General features: G+C 40.3%; 1 protein-coding gene and 1 long non-coding RNA gene across 2 annotated transcripts in view; one reads left to right on the top strand and one right to left on the bottom strand.

Moving 5' to 3' along the window:
• Nucleotides 1–337: 337 nt before the first annotated feature.
• LOC124115355 lies at nucleotides 338–22,031 on the top strand. Its single transcript, XR_006857967.2, has 2 exons — nucleotides 338–536; nucleotides 21,466–22,031. It is a non-coding gene; the product is annotated as an uncharacterized LOC124115355 (long non-coding RNA).
• The window catches only part of LOC124115354 (40S ribosomal protein S8-like), a 57,693-nt gene continuing 51,299 nt past the window's right edge, over nucleotides 16,303–22,696 (bottom strand). The window contains exon 6 of the mRNA XM_046476302.2: nucleotides 16,303–16,470. Coding sequence (XP_046332258.1) covers nucleotides 16,361–16,470 — 110 coding nt within the window. The 3' untranslated portion in view covers nucleotides 16,303–16,360. The remainder of the gene's footprint in view (nucleotides 16,471–22,696) is intronic.

Genomic DNA, 22,696 nt, shown 5'->3' with positions numbered 1-22,696 from the left:
TATGGAAGATTGGATGTCGAAAGTGACTAGCATACAGTACACATATACTTTATTGGAATATCTGAACTGAAATTAGCAAAGATTTGAAAACCACAGGGAAGCAAATTTGCCTTGTTACAAGTCAACATGACACAACAAAATATTTCAAGTCATATACGTGTAATATTTGTATGTTGGCTTGGTGTTGATTCTGAATCTGTTTAAATAGTATTTATTCCCATGACAATTTATAAATAGTGATGCACAACAATAATACTTTCGTTGTCATATGATAGTATTGTATAATGATGAAACCTTATTTGATTACAGGTATTTTCATGGCTTGGGAGGAGAAAACTCCAGTGAACACTGAATACAAGGAGAAGCTCCTAGTTGATGGACATGTTCTTCAGGATCCTTTTTCCTTGGATTTTGGATGGAACAGGGAGGAGAAAGGAATCAACATGTGTCCGTCAGTGTACATTACAGACATAGCAAGTTACATGAATGAGAGAACTCCAGAGGACCTTGTGAGACAGATCACCAATGAATATAAAGTTGGTATTATTCATGAGACTGGGTGAAATAGATTTTGTACCTCAACATAAGGGACAATAGTTCAATTCTTAAACTTATCCTATCTCACACTATGCATTTCTTATTCTTCGATCTTGGTGTGGAAACGTCCTAAAGTTTCCAGCTTCAAAAACACCATACACCCAAACACATCCCATACATCACCAAATCACCACTGTGATCATGGTTCATGCACCACTAAAATCCCGTGCGACACGACCCCCGCGACCTGATCACCTGACATATCCAGCACCCTCAATCTCAATTCTATCGCTATGGTGTTCGGACGTTATACTTGAACAGAGAATTTTTTTTATTTTTTTTAATTTTTTTTTTATAAAATTTAAATACACGACTTCAATACTAAAGTTTACCATTACCACGAAGAGTGTGCGGTATTAATATCACCTTGTCAGAATTGGATCTCAACTTACTCAGCTAAATGTTTGATAAAGGCGACTGTTCGTCGGTTCAAGGCGTTGTTTACGGTTTTCGTGCATGTTGTTTTTTCCTCCGCTTTGGAACCCAAACGATTGTGTTATCCCCTGTGGCTGTACCTTCGTTTTCTTGCTTAACAAGATATTAGTCTATTCGGCGATGGTTACATCGCTGTCCTTTGAGGAGGATCGCTTTCCGTCTCATTTGACTGCTGCGATTCCCGCCTCTGTGCGGATCACGCCCCTGTGCATGTGTCCGCTTCCTCACAGGCTTCTACAGTCGTCTTGCTTTTATATGGCCAGTGTACGGTTCTGTCGTCTATCCCTTCACCTCGACTAACTTTTAGTCCATGAAACAAATAATTTCCCGATGCCCATACATATGTGAAATAAAGCTAGCTAGAACTGGCTAAATATGACTTTGTATACATATCTAGTTTGTTGTTTTGTTTGTTATTGTTGTTTTTTCTCACATACAATAACAATATTCCACAGTCATCGTGTTGGACTACGGCCCTTTACTCAGCTTGGGAAGTCAAGCTGTCAACTGAGGGTTGCCTCTTCCTCCCCCCCCCCCCCCCCCCCCCCCCCCGACACGCTTGCTACTCGGGTCATCGCTTCTGCAGCACTCTGAGGATATAGCTACACCTCTCCGGCTTTCTAATGGCGACAACCCTTCTGACTGAAAACGCTACAATCACCGGCGAGGAAGTGATAGTCGACTGACGATGGATCTTCACTCACAGGATCGTCATCCTTTGCTGGATCGTAAACGACCGAGTGATCAAGGGATCGACAGATCAACATACTTCACCATTATCGACAAGCATTGTTCTTTGATGGACATTTAGCCAAATCGTACCTTGGAGGATCGACAGGATCATCATCCTTCGAGGGATCATCAACGGCCGAGGGATGGACAGATCACCCTACTTCGCCATTATCGACATACTTCACCATTATCGACAAGATGCTGATATTGGATGGACAGTCCGTCAGGTCGTAACTCGGAGGATCGACAGTTTCGCCTCTCCTACAGATCGATACCGAGGGATCTCCACTCTATGATACATCGACACTTCGTCCAATCAAGAACTCGTCCGCTAGGACGACTTTCCCTTGCAGGAAGTCTCGGTGGCTGAGTGGGTTAGATCGCTGACTTTGTGTGCTGGCGATTAGGTCCCTTACTCTGTCAGTGTGGGTTCGAATTCCGACGGGACTCGACCACATAAAGTATGAGAATATGTACTTTACTGAGAAGATGTTATCCCAGATATAACTTTGTTATATAAAACAGACGAACGACGGATCGTCCTCACTCATAAGATCGTCATTCTTCCACGGAATCAATAGACCTCTCTGATCGTGCACCGGACTTCTATACGCGAACTTGGACTAGGCCTTCGCTGCATTCCGTTGTCTAGATCAGACAATCCAGTGATTGTCATCATAAGCATCTGTCTGTGTCTTGGGATACGATGACCTGCACCAACCACATCAGCGAACTTGACCAACCAGTCTCGTTGGTCTCTTACAGGCACAGTCACCTCTTATGGCGAGCTTGAGATACTGACGTCTCTTCTCTACCGTGATCTTCATGGATCAGGTCCACGTGCCTGCCAGCCTTGAACTGTCTTACGATACTCTCTTATGAGAAATCACCATTACAAGGTTATGATGATTGAGACAACGCGCTCTCCCTATTCAGATTTGAATCATCAGACGGACGACATTATCCTGAGGCTAGATATCATCGTAGCCGACCTTTATCATCGATACCCTCGAATTCAGCCTGATATTCCATATTAGCTGGCACGTCTTATCCACCCTTGCCGTGGTCAACCTTCACCATTCTAACAGATGATTCGACGGGGGAATTCATCGGTCTTTCATCGATACAAACGGCAGATGTTCGATGTCTGAAGATGGTTTCAAGCATCATACAGGGCTCACCTAGGTACTACACCGGTTTCGTCCCATATTCTACAAGAAATTGACTGCCTATACACCGGTGTTTTTCGTTACTTGGGACACTGCTCGTGTACTGGGAGCTTTTGACCACATGATCGGAAAGACTGCTGTATTTCCTGTTCTGTGCAAGGGTGAATTTCACGTCACGCCGAGATTGCTGTTTGTAAACAAGACTACCATGCTGACTTTGGTACAGGCTGATCTCATGCGAGTTTACAGTAGTAGTCAATGACTATACGTGCGGTCTGTCACATCTTCACAACTCCTTTTGTCGACGCATCGATACCGGAATGAACAGCGCTTTTTCCGGTGCCTGGGCGATGGAATCGATCCTCTCTTCACCAGTTATACGCATCATCGATCAACCTGGCAGGACAAGTCATCCCTCACTTATTCAAGACGAGAGTTGGCACGGTTTCTGCTATTACCTCTCTTCCACGTGGTCACGATTACTCTGCTTCGTACGATCAGCCAACCAGTAAACTACATCTTCAGCCTCGTTTTTCTTCTAGATACCAGATCAAACGCATGACTGTCAAGATTTTACCATCACTTTAGAACACAATTTTTGTGTTATGTGTGCTTCAACGTCGATCTGCAGGTGAACTCATCTCCACATCAACAACTCGGAAGTTCTACGTTTGTAATCGGACGACCTCTCCGCTACCCCATTCCAAGCATCACCGGTCAACAGACGACAGACAACTTGGACTTCAACAACTAGAAGGAGAACCACTCCTCTTGTCACTGGTGGAACACTACCCTCTGGAATTGCTTCGACCCATGGCTATGTACACGAGTGACTAAACCAATTGCTGTTCGTCACACAGGAATCTGTAATACATTTTACCTGGACGAAGGGATTCAAGCAGTTACTCAGACTACAATTTTTCCCTGGAAATTATTAACTCAACTACGTTGGTTAATAAATTATCAGAAGTCCAACTTACAACCATTCCTGGATCTCCATTCCTTGGGATAAAGTCTAATGAGCCAGACTAACATCCTAGTACCAGAACACAGTGAGGAATCACCTCTTGTGAAGGACAGTGGAATCGATTGTTTGCGCAGGAACTTGGTTACACAAGCCGGAATACAACAACCACCTGTTCATGGATGCCTCACTTCAAGGTTGGGGAGCTCACTTCAACTTGGAAGTAACATCAGGCCTACGGTCAGAAGCAGACAGCTCTGCCACATCAATTATCTGGAATACGAGGCTGTAATCCGGCCAATATTTCATTGGACCCCACAGTCAAGAAACCAACGTCTGATGATCGGGACACTCATTTCAACAGTGGGATATACTATACACCTTCAAGGCATGATGAAATCAGAGACCCTCCTGCAGTTGACTTTTTCACTTTTGGTAGACAAGCTCAACTTACTGATAAAGGCAATGAACCACTTGTGGATAAAACCTCGAACTTTACGTTCATGACGATCTTCCTTCTTGCACTTGTTCCTGCAGCTCGTGTTTGAGGAACTCGTGCTTAGACATCGGCTGAGTCCGGTTCCAGCGACTTCGACAAGATAAGCATTCAAGGACAACCGGATCGTCTTTTCACTCTCAACCACTCTCATTTATTGAGAGCTGATGTCGTGGAAGACATCTCACTTTGCCCAGCCTGAGCCTACAAGATCTACTTGAAGGCATCTCAGACCATCCGTCGCTGTCACAAGCATATTTTTCATCCACTTGTCGACGACTGCAACTTCTGATGTATCTTGTATAACCACCATCTCCACTGGCTACCGTTCTATGATCCTCGGGGTCTACACCTTTGAGAGACTACCGCCCCAGCTGCTTCCAATCCTCATGAGATGAGGGCAGTGACTTCCACCTTGGCGTTGCATAGTACTGCACACTTTCAGCCATCATGGAGGGATTGTTCTGGCGTTCTGATATGGTCTTCACCTCCTACTCCTTTCGGAATTTCAAACGCCGACTTCCAAGGTCACAGCAGCCACACAGCGCAGATGAGGAAGCCCAGCGGACTACAAGTCCCAAGTCTGGTTTCCTGTATATACTGCAATATTTTCATTTATTGCTTATGTCAATCGGGTTTCCCAGACAAGCTCCCAGAGGGAGGGTATATATGCTTGTCTGTTGGGACTTCGGTCCAAGTCAATAGAAGCCACCATCCGGTGCGGCCATTTGTTAAATGGTGTCCCAATCTTCTACCTGCTTACCTCTGTCTTTTGCACATGTGATGTCTCAGTAGTTGATTGAAGACCTGTGTGATAAACGGGTATCCTTCATGGTTTCCTCTTCTCGTTCTTACCTTATTCAATCTCTACGTGAGTTTGATAGGTTGACGAGGGGGGCACGGGTGGCCCAGTCGTCTAAGACTGTGATTCAATTCGCTGTGCAGAGTTGCATCCCTTGGGCACGCCAGAAACCTATGATTGTGGGTTCGAATCCCGGTTCGCCCCAATTATGTTTCTAGGTTTGTCAGCACCCTACCCGTGCTCGTGGGTTTCACCGAAGTGGTAAACGTCTGAGACCTGTATCACTTTGGGCTTTCCTCCCACATTAAGTTTTTTATACCCCCGACAAAATGTCGAGGTATATAGTTATACCAAGGTTCCGTCCGTCCGTCTGTCTGTCCAAACACTTTGTCCACGCGATTTCTCTTAAACTATTCAGGGGATTCATTTCAAACTTAGTACATATAATCTGTGTCATATAGTGGGGAGCAGACAAAAGAAAAGAAAATGTTTTTATTAATTTTCCATTTTTTAATGAATTTTTCAAACCCTAACGTACGTCCGAAAACTTTGTCCGAGCGATTTCTCTTGAAATATTCAGTGGATTCTTCTCAAATTTAGTACATATAATCTGTGTCATATGGAGGGGTGCAGTCAAAAGAAAAAAATTGTTTTTATTAATTTTCCATTTTTTTATGAATTTTTCAAACCCTAACGTCTGTCCGAAAACTTTGTCCGCGCAATTTCTCTTAAACTATTCAGTGAATTCATCTCAAACTTAGTACATATAATCTGTGTCATATGGAGGGGTGCAGTCAAAAGGAAAAAAATGTTTTTATTAATATTCCATTTTTTAATTAATTTTTCAAACCCTAACAACCGTCCGAAAACTTTGTCCGCGCGATTTCTCTTAAACTATTCAGTGGATTCATCTCAAACAAAGTTTTAGAAAGACTAAACATTTTCCATTTTTTATGAATTTTTCAAACCCTAACCCTATCTGTTTTCTAATGAAACAGAGTGAATGCATCTGCAATTGAATCAGTTGGTAAGTATTGTTTAATTGTTATTATGAATTTTATAGATTTCCTTTCTTCTTGATTTTCTGTTTTTGAATTATTTCTTTTTGTTAACTGAGAGTTTGTTGTTATGGTGGCAACACTACTCAGACCATAGTGATATACAGTGAAGTAGACATCAGACTTGTTTTTTATGAAAAGTTTAAGTCACTTCTGTAATGCATTTTAGATTATGTTCAAATTAGATATTTTGGCTTTACTTGATAAAATGTATATCATTTTTCTCTGTGTAGTGTTATAGACATTCACACACATGGAAAACATGGAAAATTCTTTTACAAACCAATTCCATATAAATGTGAGATTTCTGTTTAATCTTAAGTACATGTTTGGCACTGTAGTGGTAGTGCCTCCCAGTGGCGCCACCAGAAACAAGGAACACAATCAAGTTATAAGTTAAAAATTAAATTTGAATTCTTTGATTGTCAAATTTACACATCTATTGAGGTTAATTATATCAAAGTCATTGTTTTCCTTGGACAAACTACCACAGAATTAAACCCGGTCTTTTTTTAAGAGGTGTCGCATATTTCTGCTGAATGAAAAGTTTAAGGAAAGCGATAAAAGGTTAATTATGTCATTAAGTATCTTGCAGATAGTCACATAACCACTGAGATAGTGCACTCCGATCCTGCTTGTTCTCCCCTGTGTGTGGTGGCTTGGTACCGTATTTATATTTAAATCTTCCCATTTGTGTTTATTGAACATGAAACAATTATTTCAAGATTGAAAAGTATTGATTATGATTCTCAATCATTAAGAAATTAACCATGAATACTTTAATGATATGTTCAATCATTAATTTTCCAAGTTTTGTGATTGTGTCACTCTGTTGCCTAGCTGTAATCCCATTTCTTTTGTTTCCTTTGGTGAAGGAGAAGAGCATCATATACCGGCACTTTACTATACTTCATTGCTGTAAGGCAGACCTTGGCTTTATTTGTGAATGTTTTTTTATATTCTTCAGCTTAATTACACATTCTTTATGTAGATCTTTGAATGATGAATTTGCTTAATACCACCACCAAAAAGTTCCGATTTGGACTAATTCCCCCTGCTGCAACTTCAACTAAACCCACTGCATCGCCAGCTAAAACAAGACCTGCACCTGTGGATAAAATAGAGAAGAACTTAGAGGAGCTGAAATGCTGTTATGCACAATATGTGCTTGGGGCTAGAAGCCTCCTGTGGGTAGGGAGGTATCACCTTTCTTATGTAATGGAATTATTATGCCAGTACACCAAGATTGTGGAAAATTACCTGTGTCAAAAATAATATTAAAGACAAGTTCAATATATGGGACTAAAATATCCTGAGCAGCCACAAAGAACTCTGGTATTATATCATCCAACCCTGCAGACTTTGAACATTTAAGCTGTGAAATTGCTTTTAATATTTCCTCTCGGGAGATAGGAGAATCTAGAATATTCTTAGAGACATCATCAGTTAAGGTATTTACACATGGTTCAACAACATCATCAAAACACTCATTGTCAGCTTCACCATCATCTTCATGTGGGCCTGTCGAATAAACAGAACTATTAAACAAATCATTAAAATGCTCATACCACATACTTGTAGATATAGGTGATATATTATAACTAGATGATGAACAATGTCTCAATATTCTCCAAAAATCTTTAGCATTATTAATGTGTGACAATAATTTAACTCTAATCTCTTCAGCATAAAGTCTCTTTTTGTTCCTAAGAACAGTTGTGTACAAATTACGCGCTGTAATAAAGTTCTGAAGAGATATATTGTCCCTGAGTCGTCTGAAAACTTTCAAAAGTCTATCTCTTTCCATCCTGCAGTAAACACATTCCTTATCATAGCAAGGTTGTGACTTTGGTTTTATGAACAGATCCCTTTTCATACAGTCAGCTGCGGAGCATATACTTTAATTTCTTTCGACATACTAGATATATCAGTCTTCATCGCTCTAATTTCTGACAAAATTTCTCGTTGTAGCTTCTGTGTATCTAGATTTTTATCGCTATCATTTGGGCCGGGGTTACTTCTATATCGCCACACAAAGTGAGAAAAATGCTACTTGCAAATTGTTCAAAGTCAATGTTTACCTTCTCAACGCATCTGACAATTAGCCAAGGAAGTCCGTGCAATGTGGGGCCAATGCGGTTACATCCCATTAGTAAGACATCCCATGAGTGAGACACCCATTGTAAGACAGTGGAGAAGGTGGGATTAATTAAACAAACACAGCCAGTCTACCCACTTAACAATGGTCACAGCCCATGATTAGCGGATTAATTAATAAGAGTAGGCCAGTAATTCTGTTTGAAAATTCTCAGGAAATAAATGAGTTAGGAGCTAATAGGAGCTTACTCAAAAAGTTTCACTGTACACAACCACCCACCAGAAAACACCAGCAGAATCCAGTTCCTTGGCAGCTTAAGGAAGAGAGCAAGAGAAGAACCAACCACTCCTATGCCAGCCCTCTACAACGACAAGGTCTTGAGACATGATCCGGAGGCTGCAGCTATATTTCCCTCCATCAGCTAGGAGGGTTTCCACAGTCGCGCCAATGCATCACTGAATCATCGTCATCCTAATCTCTACAGGGTCATCGAGATCATCAAGAAGATTGAGAAATCTGAGAAGACCAAGCTATCTCAGTTAGACCTAGGTGCAGCTCCACCAGCAAGAATGAGTGAGTGAGTGAGTTTGGTTTTACGCCGTTTTTAGCAATATTCCAGCAATATCACGGCGGGGGACACCAGAAATGGGCTTCACACATTGTACCCATGTCGGGAATCGAACCCGTGTCTTCGGCGTGACGAGCGAACGCTTTAACCACAACGCTACCCGACCGCCCCCCACCAGCAAGAAAGCGTGTGTACAAGGAGATTGACAGTCGACTTTCCAGACTGAAGGATCAGCTATCCCAGGGTGTCAAGACACAACTCCAGTTCGTGGATGCTGTTGGCAAACTTCTGAAGATGGATTAAGGTTGTGTCAGTGTGACAACCTCGATGTGAACTGTGATGTGAACTGTGATATTAACTTATATTATATATAACTGAACTCTAAGTGGCGAAATGTTAAAACAATGGATTTAAGGGATGGATGAATTAAAATATTGAATGAAATAAAGTAAAAGAGGGTATCAAGCATCATGAGTCATTTCTTTTGTCTATAATAAGACAAGTCCATTTTCATGATAAGGGTTAATTACCTGATTAACATGTGCAACCAGGTATGACATTGTTGTTTTAAGGTGTCTCACAACTGGGCTGTCTTACTAATGGGAGGAGACCGCCAATGCATACCTTGCCATGTGACAGTACAGCCTCACAACTGGTTTGATACACTGTTGCAGCAACTACTGATATTAGATTATAGATTAGCACTGTGCACAAAACTCGATACCGGAGCTCGAGGTCGTCTGTCCATGTTGTGTATGGGGTATACTGACCAAGATGGCGTCGTCCACCCTTCCCACATGGTTGTGAGAAATTGCTGATACGGGCTCGCCAAAGCTCAGTTCCAATGTCCATTGCAGTGGTCAATTAGCTCTCTGGTGCACAACGGAACTTTTAGGTGAATTTAGGATGACACGGACGAATAATTGATATGATATTTCAGTTTTTTCTTGCGAGCTCGCACTCCCACTTCCACACATCAGGAGCGATAACCAAAAAAATCCAGTAATACTTCCAGGGAGGCCAGTGTTCAGGCCTTGTCAGTGTGATGGACGGCAGTGTTTCAAGGGACATAACTCGGGGGCAGCCAGGGATGAAAGAGATAGGTCTTCAGCAACTTATGCTTGCCATAAAACGCGACTTTGCTTGTCGTTGTAGGCGACTTACAGGACAAGGTGGTCAGCTAAGCTGACTTGGTTGATGCACTTCATCGATGTTCACATCAATCACTTGATTTTCTGGTCCAGACTCAGTTATTTAGAGGCTGCAGTAATTTTGCTGGAATGTTACCTTAAACCGCCACTTTTTCCTCAAGGAGGGAGGCCTGAGAACTTTGAGACACAGCACAGTCACACATATGACCTCGTAGGGCAATTACACTCTTTATGTAAACAAAACACAATCACTTGTCTGATAAGGATACTGTATTGCCATAGTCAGCTACAGTCCGTTTGATTCCATCTGAGACCGATGAATTGCTCACCAACTCAAAATCTAATAATTGCAACAAAACCAAAATGTGCACAGCGACATGAATTGGACAGACCAACTCTGATGGTTTGTCTCATAATTTTGGACACCCGAATAAAAGAATTGTTTAACAAACGATCATCATATTACTTCTTTCAGTGGCATTTAGAAGTTGGTGTGTTGAAGTAAGACGAGTTCTATTGATGAAAACTTCTTTATTACAATTAGTGCGACGTTTCGGTGTAGATCCTAACACCATTATATATTGATTGATGGACACAGAGAGCTGATTAAGATACTTGGAGGCCAGTTGATGACACACAGAGTCAGCAAGCAGACTGATAGAGATGATGGAAGCCAGTGGATTAATTGGATGGACATAGGGATTTAGCAATTAGGTGATGGTAAGCAGGCGGGATGTAATAGCCTTGATCTCTGTTCATTGCTGGCTGGATCCTTTTGATGTAGATGGCACTAATTGTAATAAAGAAGTTGCTCATCCATAGAACTCGTAACGTTTTTCTCGTATTGTGCGTAAGAAATGGTTCCTTAGTCGACAATATCAGACCTCTCGCATAATGCATGTCTATTTTCGGAGCCTACTTTTTTGTAACGGAAACCAAATTGGTGTAGCAATTTCCATAACTGATATTTTGAAATGGTCAAAGAATGATTTGTCTCCATATATTTTTTTAGAGAACGGAGAGAGACATAGATATTTTGTTTATACAGAGTCTTAATGGCGTTTTTAACCATCTCTTGTTGAAATGAATCGACTTTAAAACATCGCTTGGGTTTTGAGATGGTCCCCTCAGGTGTGTCACTGCAGGTTGAATCAGTACACTTTTTTAACATAGTTTTTAACTTCCCTTCTGTTATCCCAACTGCACGTGCAGTTCGTAAACGATACTTTTTCAAAGCATATTGTGGTCTACCTCTTTCACATTCTTTTTAAAAAAATTGAAGACGTGTGATGTTATCATTATTTCAGGTATAGCAATCACGCATCTATGGTTTGCTCAGCAAGCCTTACGTCACTTTCGCACATGAAACTCGCCCACCTGGCTGTTCTATGAGCGACTGGTCCTCCCTGGTATGCCATGGCGAAAAATGTCAACAATATGATGATCGTTTGTTAAACAATTTTTTTATTCGGGTGTCCAAAATTATGAGACAAACCATCAGAGTTGGTCTGTCCAATTCATGTCGCTGTGCACATTTTGGTTTTGTTGCAATTATTAAATTTTGAGTTAGTGAGCAATTGATCAGTCTGAAATGGAATCAAACGGATTGTACATGATGCCAAGAGTTTCATTTCTGTGTTGTGCTTTACAAAATTTTAATTTTCCCTAAAGAAATTAATTGCAGTTTTAGGAAGAATATCAATGATAATATATATATATATATATATATATATATATATATATATATACAAAGAGAAATATAACAAAGTCAGTTTACCACCACTTGTGTCCCATTATATGGCTCTTTTATCCTATTTGGGTATTTTCTTCGCACAAGTGTCAACACACATTCCGGCATTATTTGTCTGTGATGGGAGACAACATGCTCCCAATCACCCAGTCTGATCTTCTTTTGAACATATGCTGGTATTTTCCACCCGTAACAGTTGTCAATTATTTTCCAGAATTTATAGTAGAGCCTTTCTGGGCTTGGACGGTGCCTTTGTCCCATCTATCCGGTTGTTCTATTGTGGGTGGCTACACCGGGTTTGATAAAACAGTAGGGGCTTGTGTCCTCCTCCATTCGATTGTCACCCTCGGGACCTTGGTGATTTGCAATGATCTGTTCCCCTGGAATAGGCGAGTCCACTTGAATTTGTTCAGTGACATGTGTATATGCTTATGTTTTGTAAATACATTTTATGTTATTGTAAATATAATGCATGTAACTATTCTTTCATCTGACATGGTTGCAAGGAACATTATTTCGTGATTAATGTATATAAGTTATTTGGTCAGGATATGCACTTTATATATTCTTATTATGCAGTTTCCTTACTATCAAATTTGTAGCCCACAGACCTGTTGTCCTGCGATGTTCCGTAGCAGCCATATGTACAATATGCAGCAATAACACATATTCACCACGAATGAACTGCAATATGGTACACAAGTAGTTTGTAGTCAGCTTCTGGATGTATTTGAATGACTTTGATTTATTGTGATATTTGGCTCTGATTTAACCTGACATGAGATCATGCCACTATAGCCATATATATTATGCTGCTGCACCAAAGCAATTACGTGTTGCCTGCTAACTGACTATTCTGAGCCGGGGCACAATTTCCTTTTGATACACATTTATTTATATGTCATTGGTTTTGCTGAAGAAACTGTTTTTATCGTTTGTTATCATACACCATAATGTAAATAATGCCAACAAACAGAAAGAAGGTATGTGTATATAGATTTCATTAGGTTATGCTACCTTGGACCTGAGAATTGTCCGCAGACACCAGCTGAGAGGCCAAAGGGCCATATGACCCCATATCCATAATTGTATGTGGCAGAGGAATGTAATGTTTAGAACAAAGTGTGAAGCCGATTTGGGTGCTGAAAGGCTGTAACTGGCGGTTTAAACAAAAAACAATTATAAACAAGGATCAGTTAGCACAGGCCCTCTGAGAAGAATAATGTTGAATTTCTTGTGATCAGACACACCTCATAGTCAGCATTGATGCCCATGGTGGGCATACACAAAACTGACTGACAATTGTGTCTTCTGCTGATTTCAGTCTTGATGAAGTCTCGTCCAACAAACTGTGGAAACAATACCTTCCTTTTCATTCATTCATTGCATAGCTTGTAAGAATGTCTTTGGGCAATATAAGTATGTTTATGTTTGGGTTTTTTTCAAATGACGGTAAATGATGCTTAATGGACATTTCACATCAGTAAAAACTGTTTCAGCCAGATCACAGCGGGATAAGTGATGTCAATAACCTGGTCCAAGGATACGACAGTGATATATCTTGAAATGATTATTATCCCCCGCCACGAAGTGGAAGGGGGGTATAGGAATGGGTGCTGCCCGTCCGTCCTTCCGTCCGTTCGTCACATTTCGTTTCCGGAGCAGATCTTGAAAACCGTACCCTATTTCTTCACCAAACTTGGCACATAGATAGATCTAGTGGTGAGCTGGTGCCTTTTGATAGTTTGGGATTTAAAAAAAAATTATTTTTCGAGTTTCCATGGCAACGACTTTGATTTAGACTGAAAAGTGTTGAACTGGTGCCTTTTGATAGTTTGGGATTTTTAAAAAAGTTAATTTTTGAGTTTCCATGGCAACGACTTTGATTTAGACTGAAAAAGGCGGTACCTTGTTTCCGGAGCAGATCTTGAAAACCGTACCATATTTCTTCACCAAACTTGGCACATAGATAGATCTAGTGGTTAACTGGTGCCTTTTGATAGTTTGGGATTTTTAAAAAAGTTAATTTTTGAGTTTCCATGGCAACGACTTTGATTTAGACTGAAAAAGGCGGTACCTCGTTTCCGGAGCAGATCTTGAAAACCGTACCATATTTCTTCACCAAACTTGGCACATAGGTGGAACTAGTGGTAAACTGGTGCCTTTTGATAGTTTGGGATTTTTATTTTTTAATTTTTTATAGTTTTATGGCAACGACTTCGATTTAGACTGAAAATGGCGGGAGTCCTCGTTTCCGGAGCAGATCTTGAAAACCGTACCATATTTCGTCACCAAACTTGGCACATAGTTAGATCTAGTGGTGAAGTGGTGCCTTTTGATAGTTTGGGATTTTTATTTTTTATTTTTTTATAGTTTTATGGCAACGACTTCGATTTAGACTGAAAATGGCGGGAGTCCTCGTTTCCGGAGCAGATCTTGAAAACCGTACCATATTTCGTCACCAAACTTGGCACATAGTTAGATCTAGTGGTGAAGTGGTGCCTTTTGATAGTTTGGGATTTTAAAAAAAATGTTTTTCGAGTTTCCATGGCAACGACTTTGATTTAGACAGAAAATGGCGGTAGGCCTCGTTCCCAGAGCAGATCTTGAAAACCGCATCATATTTCTTCACCAAACTTGGCACATAGATAGATCTAGTGGTGAACTGGTGCCTTTTGATAGTTTGGGATTTAAAAAAAAAATATTTTGTGAGTTTCCATGGCAACAACTTTGATTTAGACTGAAAATGGTGGTAGTCCTCGTTTCCGGAGCAGATCTTGAAAACCGTACCATATTTCTTCACCATATTTTGCAGATAGATCTAGTGGTGAACTGGTGCCTTTTGATAGTTTGGGATTTAAAAAAAAAAAAATATTTGAGTTTCCATGGCAACGACTTTGATTTAGACTGAAAATGGCGGTAGTCCTCGTTTCCTGAGAAGATCTTGAAAAACGTACTATATTTCTTTACAAAAAGGCCCAGTGAACATAGTTCACAAGAGCTAATGCATTGCACACACCCGACATGTCATATTGGCGGGGGATGTGAGTATTTCATGCTTGTTAACAGATAAGTGTTATAGGCATACAATCATGCCTTGATAAATTTATGTGCGTAACTTGCCCATGATATACATGTGAAAACAGACAAGGCGTAACAACCCGTGTATTCTGTAAGTCTCTCTCTTAAGTCACAATATGGCTGAAATATTGCCGATGTGACTATAAATCTTAACTCACTAACTTACTCTCTCTTAAGTACAATTGCTGTGTTAACCCACAAGAGGAGCTCGATATGTCAGCTCACAAAAGAGGAGAGACTGATTCTGTGTAATCATCTTAGAGATCAGCTTTTATAGTTAACACCCAGGAGTGAAATAGAAGGCACTTGGTATCTATACTCATCTTCAATAAAGATTGTATGTGTGTTTCTGGGATGCCCGTGTATCTGTGGGCTTGTCGCTGCGGTGACCCGGATTATCTAGTTAGGGTTGTGGACATTTGTCTTTGAAGACATGTCCAAGAGGCGACAAACGGGATCGGGAGATTAGGCTCATTGACTTGGATTATGCATGTCATTGTATCCAAATTGCATAGATTGATGCGCATGATGTCAATCACTGGATTGTCTGGCCGGGGTTCGATTTCCCTTATGGATACAATGTATGAAGCCCATTTCTGATATTGCTAAAAGTGGCGTAAAACCATACTCTCTGCGGTGCCGAGGCAAGTGCTCCCTCAGACAGGTATACAGCCTTGGTAGTGGACTGTCCCGATGCGGATTATTCTTAGCCTGTTCAAGATGGTGTTTTAACAGCTCCACCTGGGTGGATATGGCTCACTATATCGTAAATGTGTGTACCAAGTTTTCATAAAGATTTGATAGTTTGAGTTCATGCCCTGCAAATAGTCCAAAATTTATACAAAGTATAAATGCTGGTCAAACCTAAAGAGCAAAAATCACATCTACACCATGTGGTTTTCCTCGAGTTGTGAACAGACGAACCCTTGGATATACATTGTATTCAGGGTCAAAATAGATCATCAGTGGCCATGTTGATCGAGTGGTCCAAAATCATGTAGATGGAGGCATGCAGAGCTCTAAACATGTTTAATATAAAGCAATATTTGTAAGTGCAAAATTTGGAATTTTAACAAGCTTACCAAACAAAGTGAGTTGGGTTTTTTATTGTATCGGGATACAATTTAAATTTTATTAATTCAAACGGTGTGCCAATGGTGCAGCTGGGAATGAATAACATACCTGGCATATTCACTCCAAAATGTTACCCGCAAGACGGGATTGGGTGGTCTGGCTTGCTTGTCATCGTATTCCAATTGCATGGATCGATGCTCATAATATCAATCACTAGTCCAGACCGCCATCACATAGCTGGAATATTGCTAATAGTGTGGCATTAAAAACAAACACTACAAAGGTTACAGTAGAACTGTCCAGCGTGTACAAAAAACAGGAAACTTGTTGTTATCCAACATTTATTCCTCTCATTTAATATGCAAGGGATAGTAGGTGGAACAGCTTATTTGCCCTTCTTGGCCTTGATTTTCTTCATGTAGAACTCCAGTTCTTTGCCTTCCAGGACATAGCCATCACACCGTCCACACTGGCCAGGGCGACTAGCTACCTTGGCTGGAAAAAAAACATACTCTATGAGTGGAAACCTTTGAGTGGAAAGTTTTTAGCAAAAATAGTGCTACCTGGTTCTGTAGCTACCTACGAAGTCAATCTGTCCCCGCTCTTTTAAAATATGTATGTGTATTAGACATATGTATGAGAACCCAATTCATATAGAGTTGGCAGTTAGAAGATTTCAAACAAGACCATTTTAAATCAAATCGCCAACATACTATCATGTAAAATGTGCATGGCACAGAACGCAGTAGAGGACTGAGAACAAGGAAGTGTTTGATATACACAGCATCATGATACAACTGATATTTTTTAAGAGTACAGCCACCAAACATGATTTAAAAAAATGTAACTGCTGCAGAAGAAAAACAATGCGTTGACCCAAAAATAATTAACATTTCTAAAAGGATACACTACAACTGAAATAACTTTACATAAAACAGGGTCTAAAGTTCACAACTCTGCTTGTTCCTTAGTGGTCTATTTATATCCTTAGTGGTCTATTTATAACAAACGACTAAAAACAACCTGGAGTGCCATCCTAACTTATCACTTGAAATCTTTGGAAGATCTTAAAAATTTCAAATCCAGATAAAGGCTGCGCAGTCATTGTAATGGACTGGAATACTATGAATCAAACATTACAACAAGACAAGGAATTTTATGATGAAACGGATAATACTGAAATAGCTGTAATTAAGAAGATTAAAATAACATAGTGAAGAATTCTCTGGAGAAAAGGACTACTTAATAAACCGTGACCCGCAGATGGCTAATTTCTACAGATGGCTAATTTCTACGGACTCCCCATGATCCATAAAAGTACATTGCTAAATAGTGCCATTGCTGAACAGAATTCAGAGTATATCGAAATTAAGGGACAACCTCCCAATTCACAGCAAAGTGATAAAAAATGAAACAAGGACTGAATAAATTTAAAATTATTAAAAAGTACCAGGCAACCAAAAAATCTCAAGCAAATTCATCCATCCAAGTATTGTTGTACAGAGAGTGTATCATGTGTTAGTAGATGTACATGTGCCGCATCTTGGCGTGTTACATTATAAGTGAAGGTACTACTTTCCTTTTCGCAAATGGCAACAGTTTCAGTGTGAAAGCCGACATGAACTGCCGTAGCAAAGATGCAGCAAAGCTGCATCAGAGAAACCAGCATGGAATTAAATGATAGTCACTGTACACAAACAGCAAATTAGAGACCCTAATGTTTGATGCCGAAGTGTTAGCAAACACATTGATGATTGTGGAAATGGGCAATAATAAGCAGCAGAGACTGGAAAAAGAACAATCATAAAATGGTTAACAGTCAGTAAATATGTTTGGATGGTCAATCTAGTGATTGATAATTGTGAGCAAAGATACTCTGTCAAGACTATTATGACAGGCAAATCAAGTCAGTGAGTTGTCTATGTTGCTCAGGACCAATTGAAGGTCTAACCATGGGGCTCTGTTACAAGAGGGTGGTTTAGAAAATCAACATTGATGTGGCAGCTGCGATGTTCAAATCACATGTAGCAGGGGAATTTAAGTACACTTCTTTTTACAACAGCAATACGACACTGAAACTTTCAGAAAAAAAGGAAAACAAAATAAATACCACATACAGGACAGGGATTTTTATCTATGCCCTGCTCAGACATATTCAGCACAAATTTAAATTAGAATTTTCCCAATTCCTCAGAAACTTTGAACAATATGAAGATCCTTTCCCAATTTGCTTGCCAAGGAAATGCACATTATTTGGAATCCTAGATAAAAAAAATCCCTGCCGACATGATTGAAGTACACAACTTTGGGATTAAGAAGAAAAATCTTTCAATTTCACAAAATCATCCCAGTCAGTCAAATTTTCAAAATCCAATGTCGTGCAAAGAAATTCTTCTAAGTTTTCTCCAAACCTCTGAAGGCCAACTTGTTTCATTTTTTTTAATTTCATTGAGGATAGCTATAAATTATCGAGTAAAGATTTTATGAGTCACATAAATTAGAAGGAAAATTCACAATTCATATGGTTCGAAGATTGAGAATGCAAGTTGCAGTCAAAACTACGACATGGTATCTCACTGGACACTACCTGGCCAGAACAGCCAGGCATCCGTCTCCTCCATGGTTATGACTAATTGTCATCATCCTGCTACTCATTCTCATGGCATGTAAAATATTCTTCAGGAAAAAATCCATGTTGAAGTGTGTAGTGAACCTAAGAATTTGGATCAAGGAACTGGTCTGAATCCCTGTTTATGTGTTATTTTAATAAAATATATTTTGACAGTGTACCTAAGAGTTATTCCCCTTGGAAGTGGCTCAGAGTTATATCCCCCTAGTTATTAGAGGGCACAGCTGGCAATGCATGGCGTCACGTAAGGCAGAACGACACAGCACGCTTGTTTCTTTTCGTTATCAATAATGATGCAATCTAATCCCGATTTGAAACCCAAACGAAAAACGGCCGGTAAACGAATGCCTGAGATAATGGAGGCTTTGAACAGTCCTATGACCGAGAGTTTTCGTAGGTATGACTCTCCACGTGAAGAATTTAGATCAAGGCCTAGTCTGCTGAGTGAGTTGGAAGGTGCTACTGGCGGGAGACCGACTGATGGGTTCGAGGCAAATGCACTGAAGTTAAAAGTCGGAATGTGGTCAGTTAGAGGCAGAACTGGCTCGCATGATTCTTGAGAAGAAACGGAGGGATCTAAAATTGCAGATTGAGAATCTACAATCGGAATTACAAGGGACGGCAGATCGAGGTCACGTGACAAGAATTCCCGCCACAGCTCAACAAAATGGCGTACGAGGTAAAGAAAGAGATTTAATGGACTATTTAATGGTTGACTCCCTTGATACTCCTAGGCAAACAGTAGATATTTGTGAAGGTGTAAGCATCGATTTGGGACGTAAAACTGCCTAATCTATCCAAAGTTACCACTGAAATGTGGGCATACGCAAACATGGGACTGTTAATGGATGGGATCAAGTCAGGAGATATGAATTCACAAGAAATCCTTGACTACCTAAAATATATGCAAGACGTTTGCCGCTATTCATCAAAGTACATATGGGCCAGCGTTCTGTTGTACGATAGAGAATATAGAAGCATGAAGAAGGTTTCCGATGTGGAACACCTTCCCAGGACATCAGGGAATTTCAGCTCATCCCAAAACAGACGTCGCAGACAGCGCGATTGATAAAACAGATGTAAGACAGTCCATACAAAAAGAAAGTACCGCAAGGTCAACGAACTAGGGGACCATTTACACCAGATGGTTTGGAAATCTGCAGACGCTACAACCAAGGTTTCTGCTCCCTAGAAAACTGTAAAATTGCACAGGTTTGCTTTACCCGTTTCAGGCGAGGACACAACCACCTACAGCATGTTAGTACACCTCTAGTTCAAACTGATGATCGTACTCAGTCTACAGCAACTAGGACTGAGTAAAAAAAAACGCCTAACGCATTCATGCAATTCGCTAAATCCTGTGGCTTGGGAACTTATATTACCGGCGGAAGATACGGATAGGGATTTCATTCTAGAAGGGGTTCATAATGGGTTTAAATTGGCGGATATTGACAATGTGACTATTGAGCATCAGTATACAAAAATTCACAGGTCCGCCTTTCACCACAGAGAGCAAACAGAAGCTCAGGTTACCGAAGAAATTGAACTTGGAAACTACATTGTTACTAATAGCAGACCAACTATTGTTAGTGCTTTAGGAGCTATCCCAAAATCTTCTACAAAAGTTCGACTTATTCACGACGGAAGTTTGCCGTCTGTTATCCGAATGAACAGTTTTATGTGTTCTTGTGAAACTAGCTATATGGACCTTAGACATGCAATGAAACACATAAAGAGAGGTAGTTACTTAGCCAAAGTGGATTTGAAAAATGCTTATCGCTCTGTTAGGATACACCCAAGCAATTTCCAACTTACAGGTTTAGCATGGCTTTTTGAAAGCAAGGAAGACATCACATACATGTATGATTCCAAGTTGCCATTTGGGGCAGCAAAAAGTCCGAAAATATTTCAGTGTTTGAGCGGCGCTGTATGCAGAATTATGTTGAAGTGGTATGGAGTGACAGTGCTTGCATATTTAGATGATTTTTTGATTGTGTGTGATACAGCTGAGTCATGTGCTTTGGCCTTGCTCCAGCTCTTGCAAGTTTTGTGTTTTCTTGGATTCAATGTTAATTGGTCAAAAGTAGATGGCCCAAGCCAGAAGATGGTGTTTCTGTGTACACTCTCCTTGCCAAATGATAAGCTTCGACATTTCCATGAATTACTGCAAGAATTCAAAAACAGGAAAAGGGCCAGCAAAAAGAGAGCCTCATAGGGAAACTTAATTGGGCTTCTATGGCTGTTCAGGGAGGAAGGACTTTAAGACGTGAGATAGATTTGAAAAATCAACTTGTGTCATCTGGAGATAAAGCTGTATTAGATAGTGAGTACAAGAAAGATATAATGTGGTGGAACACTTTTCTTGATACATTCAACGGATCAAGGTCTTTCCTCGATTCTGCACCAATCTGGACAGTTGAAACAGATGCATGTCTTGTGGGTGCAGGTGCTGCATATAATGGAGACTTTGTGTATGTCAACTGGGAATTTGACATGCCTACAGCCATAAACCAGCACATTAATTCCAAGGAAGTTCTAGCGGTTGTTATTGCAGCTGTTAGATGGTGTTTTGCATGGCAGAATAAAACTGTCATTGTTAAGACAGACAATATGACGACGAAAGCTGTGATTAATAAAGGGACATCTAGGTCTCCTTTTGTGATGCAGTATTTGCGCTATTTGTGTTGGCTCCAAGCCCAGTACAACTTTGTGTTGAAAGCTATCCATGTGCCTGGCAAGTGTAACGTTCTTGCAGATTCTATTTCTAGAATACATGAGTCTGGACAATTATCTAAAGTGTACGAGATGTTACCGCATTTGCAGTTGTCTGTTTTTAGCAGAGAATCATTCATTTCTTACAGATGGGGTAGCAGATCCCCTAAACAGCAACCTGAAGGAAGCAGCAAATCGTCTGGCAAGCAAGGGCTGGGCAGACTCAACAAAAGGGACGTATGGAAGCCACCTTAAGTGTTACATGGAGTTCTGTGAGAAGACAAAGTTCAACCCAGTCCCAGCTACAAATTAGTGTCTTTCTTGTTTTGTGGCATACATGGTTGATATAAAGCATTTTAAGTACAGTACTGTGAGACAATATTTGTGCATTGTGTCTAATATTCACAAAATGAATGATCTTGATGATCCATTGAAGGATAACTGGCATGTGCAGAACCTGCTCAGGGGTGTACGAAGAGAGCTAGGTGATGCTCAAAAGTGTGCAGCACCCATTACTCCCTATCACTTATTGATGATTCGTTTTAAGCTGAACTTAAGTTTATTGGGTGCGTCCATCTGGACTGCATGTTTAACAGGATTTTTTGGTATGCTTAGATCTAGCAACTTTTTGTGTTAAAGTGTGTTTGATGCCAGCAAGCACATGTGTGTTGAAGATGTCTCCCTGAGCGATGGAGCGTTTGCGATAGACTTAAAATTGACAAAAACTGTACAGTTTAGGGAGAGAATTCTGCAGGTGCTCCTCCCTAACATCGAGGGACATCCCCTCAATCTGTTTGAAGCTATGTCGTCTTTGCTACTGCTGCATGCAGATACTGGGCGGCTACAACCGCTGTTGTGTGACAATAATCTATGTGCATTATCTCATGACAGATTTATTAGTACAGTTCAGTACATTTTAGCATTATGTGGTTCAAATATTGTAGTTACAGGGCACTCATTTAGACGTGGTGGTGCATCATGGGCCGTTAAGTACAGGCCTACCCGGTGAGATAATCCAAGATATTGGATTCTGGAAAAGTCAAGCTTATTTACGCTACCTAAATGTCAGCACGGCTTCTAGACTGGAGGCCCTTAAGGTATTTGGAAGATCTCTTCCATCCAAGTGATATGTACTATATATTGCAGTTTAACCATTTTTGTCCATCTTAATCAGATAACCTACTTAACATCAACTGTATCTTTCCCTTCCATATTTCGGGGGTCTGGGAGTTTATTTACTCAATTACTCAACTTTGGCAAATTGATCACTACTGTTTAATCAAGCTTTGTAATTTTGTGAATGCATATTAAAGCTTCCAGACTTTTGAAAGTGTTGCGTTTATGCTGTTCATTGTTTAGCATCTTGATTAGCATTACTCG

Source organism: Haliotis rufescens, unplaced genomic scaffold (assembly GCF_023055435.1).
Source record: "Haliotis rufescens isolate VD_foot unplaced genomic scaffold, xgHalRufe1.0.p SCAF_1, whole genome shotgun sequence".
Lineage (NCBI taxonomy): Eukaryota > Metazoa > Mollusca > Gastropoda > Lepetellida > Haliotidae > Haliotis > Haliotis rufescens.
Note: the sequence above shows the minus strand (reverse complement) of the source record. Positions and strands in the feature narration are given on the sequence as shown.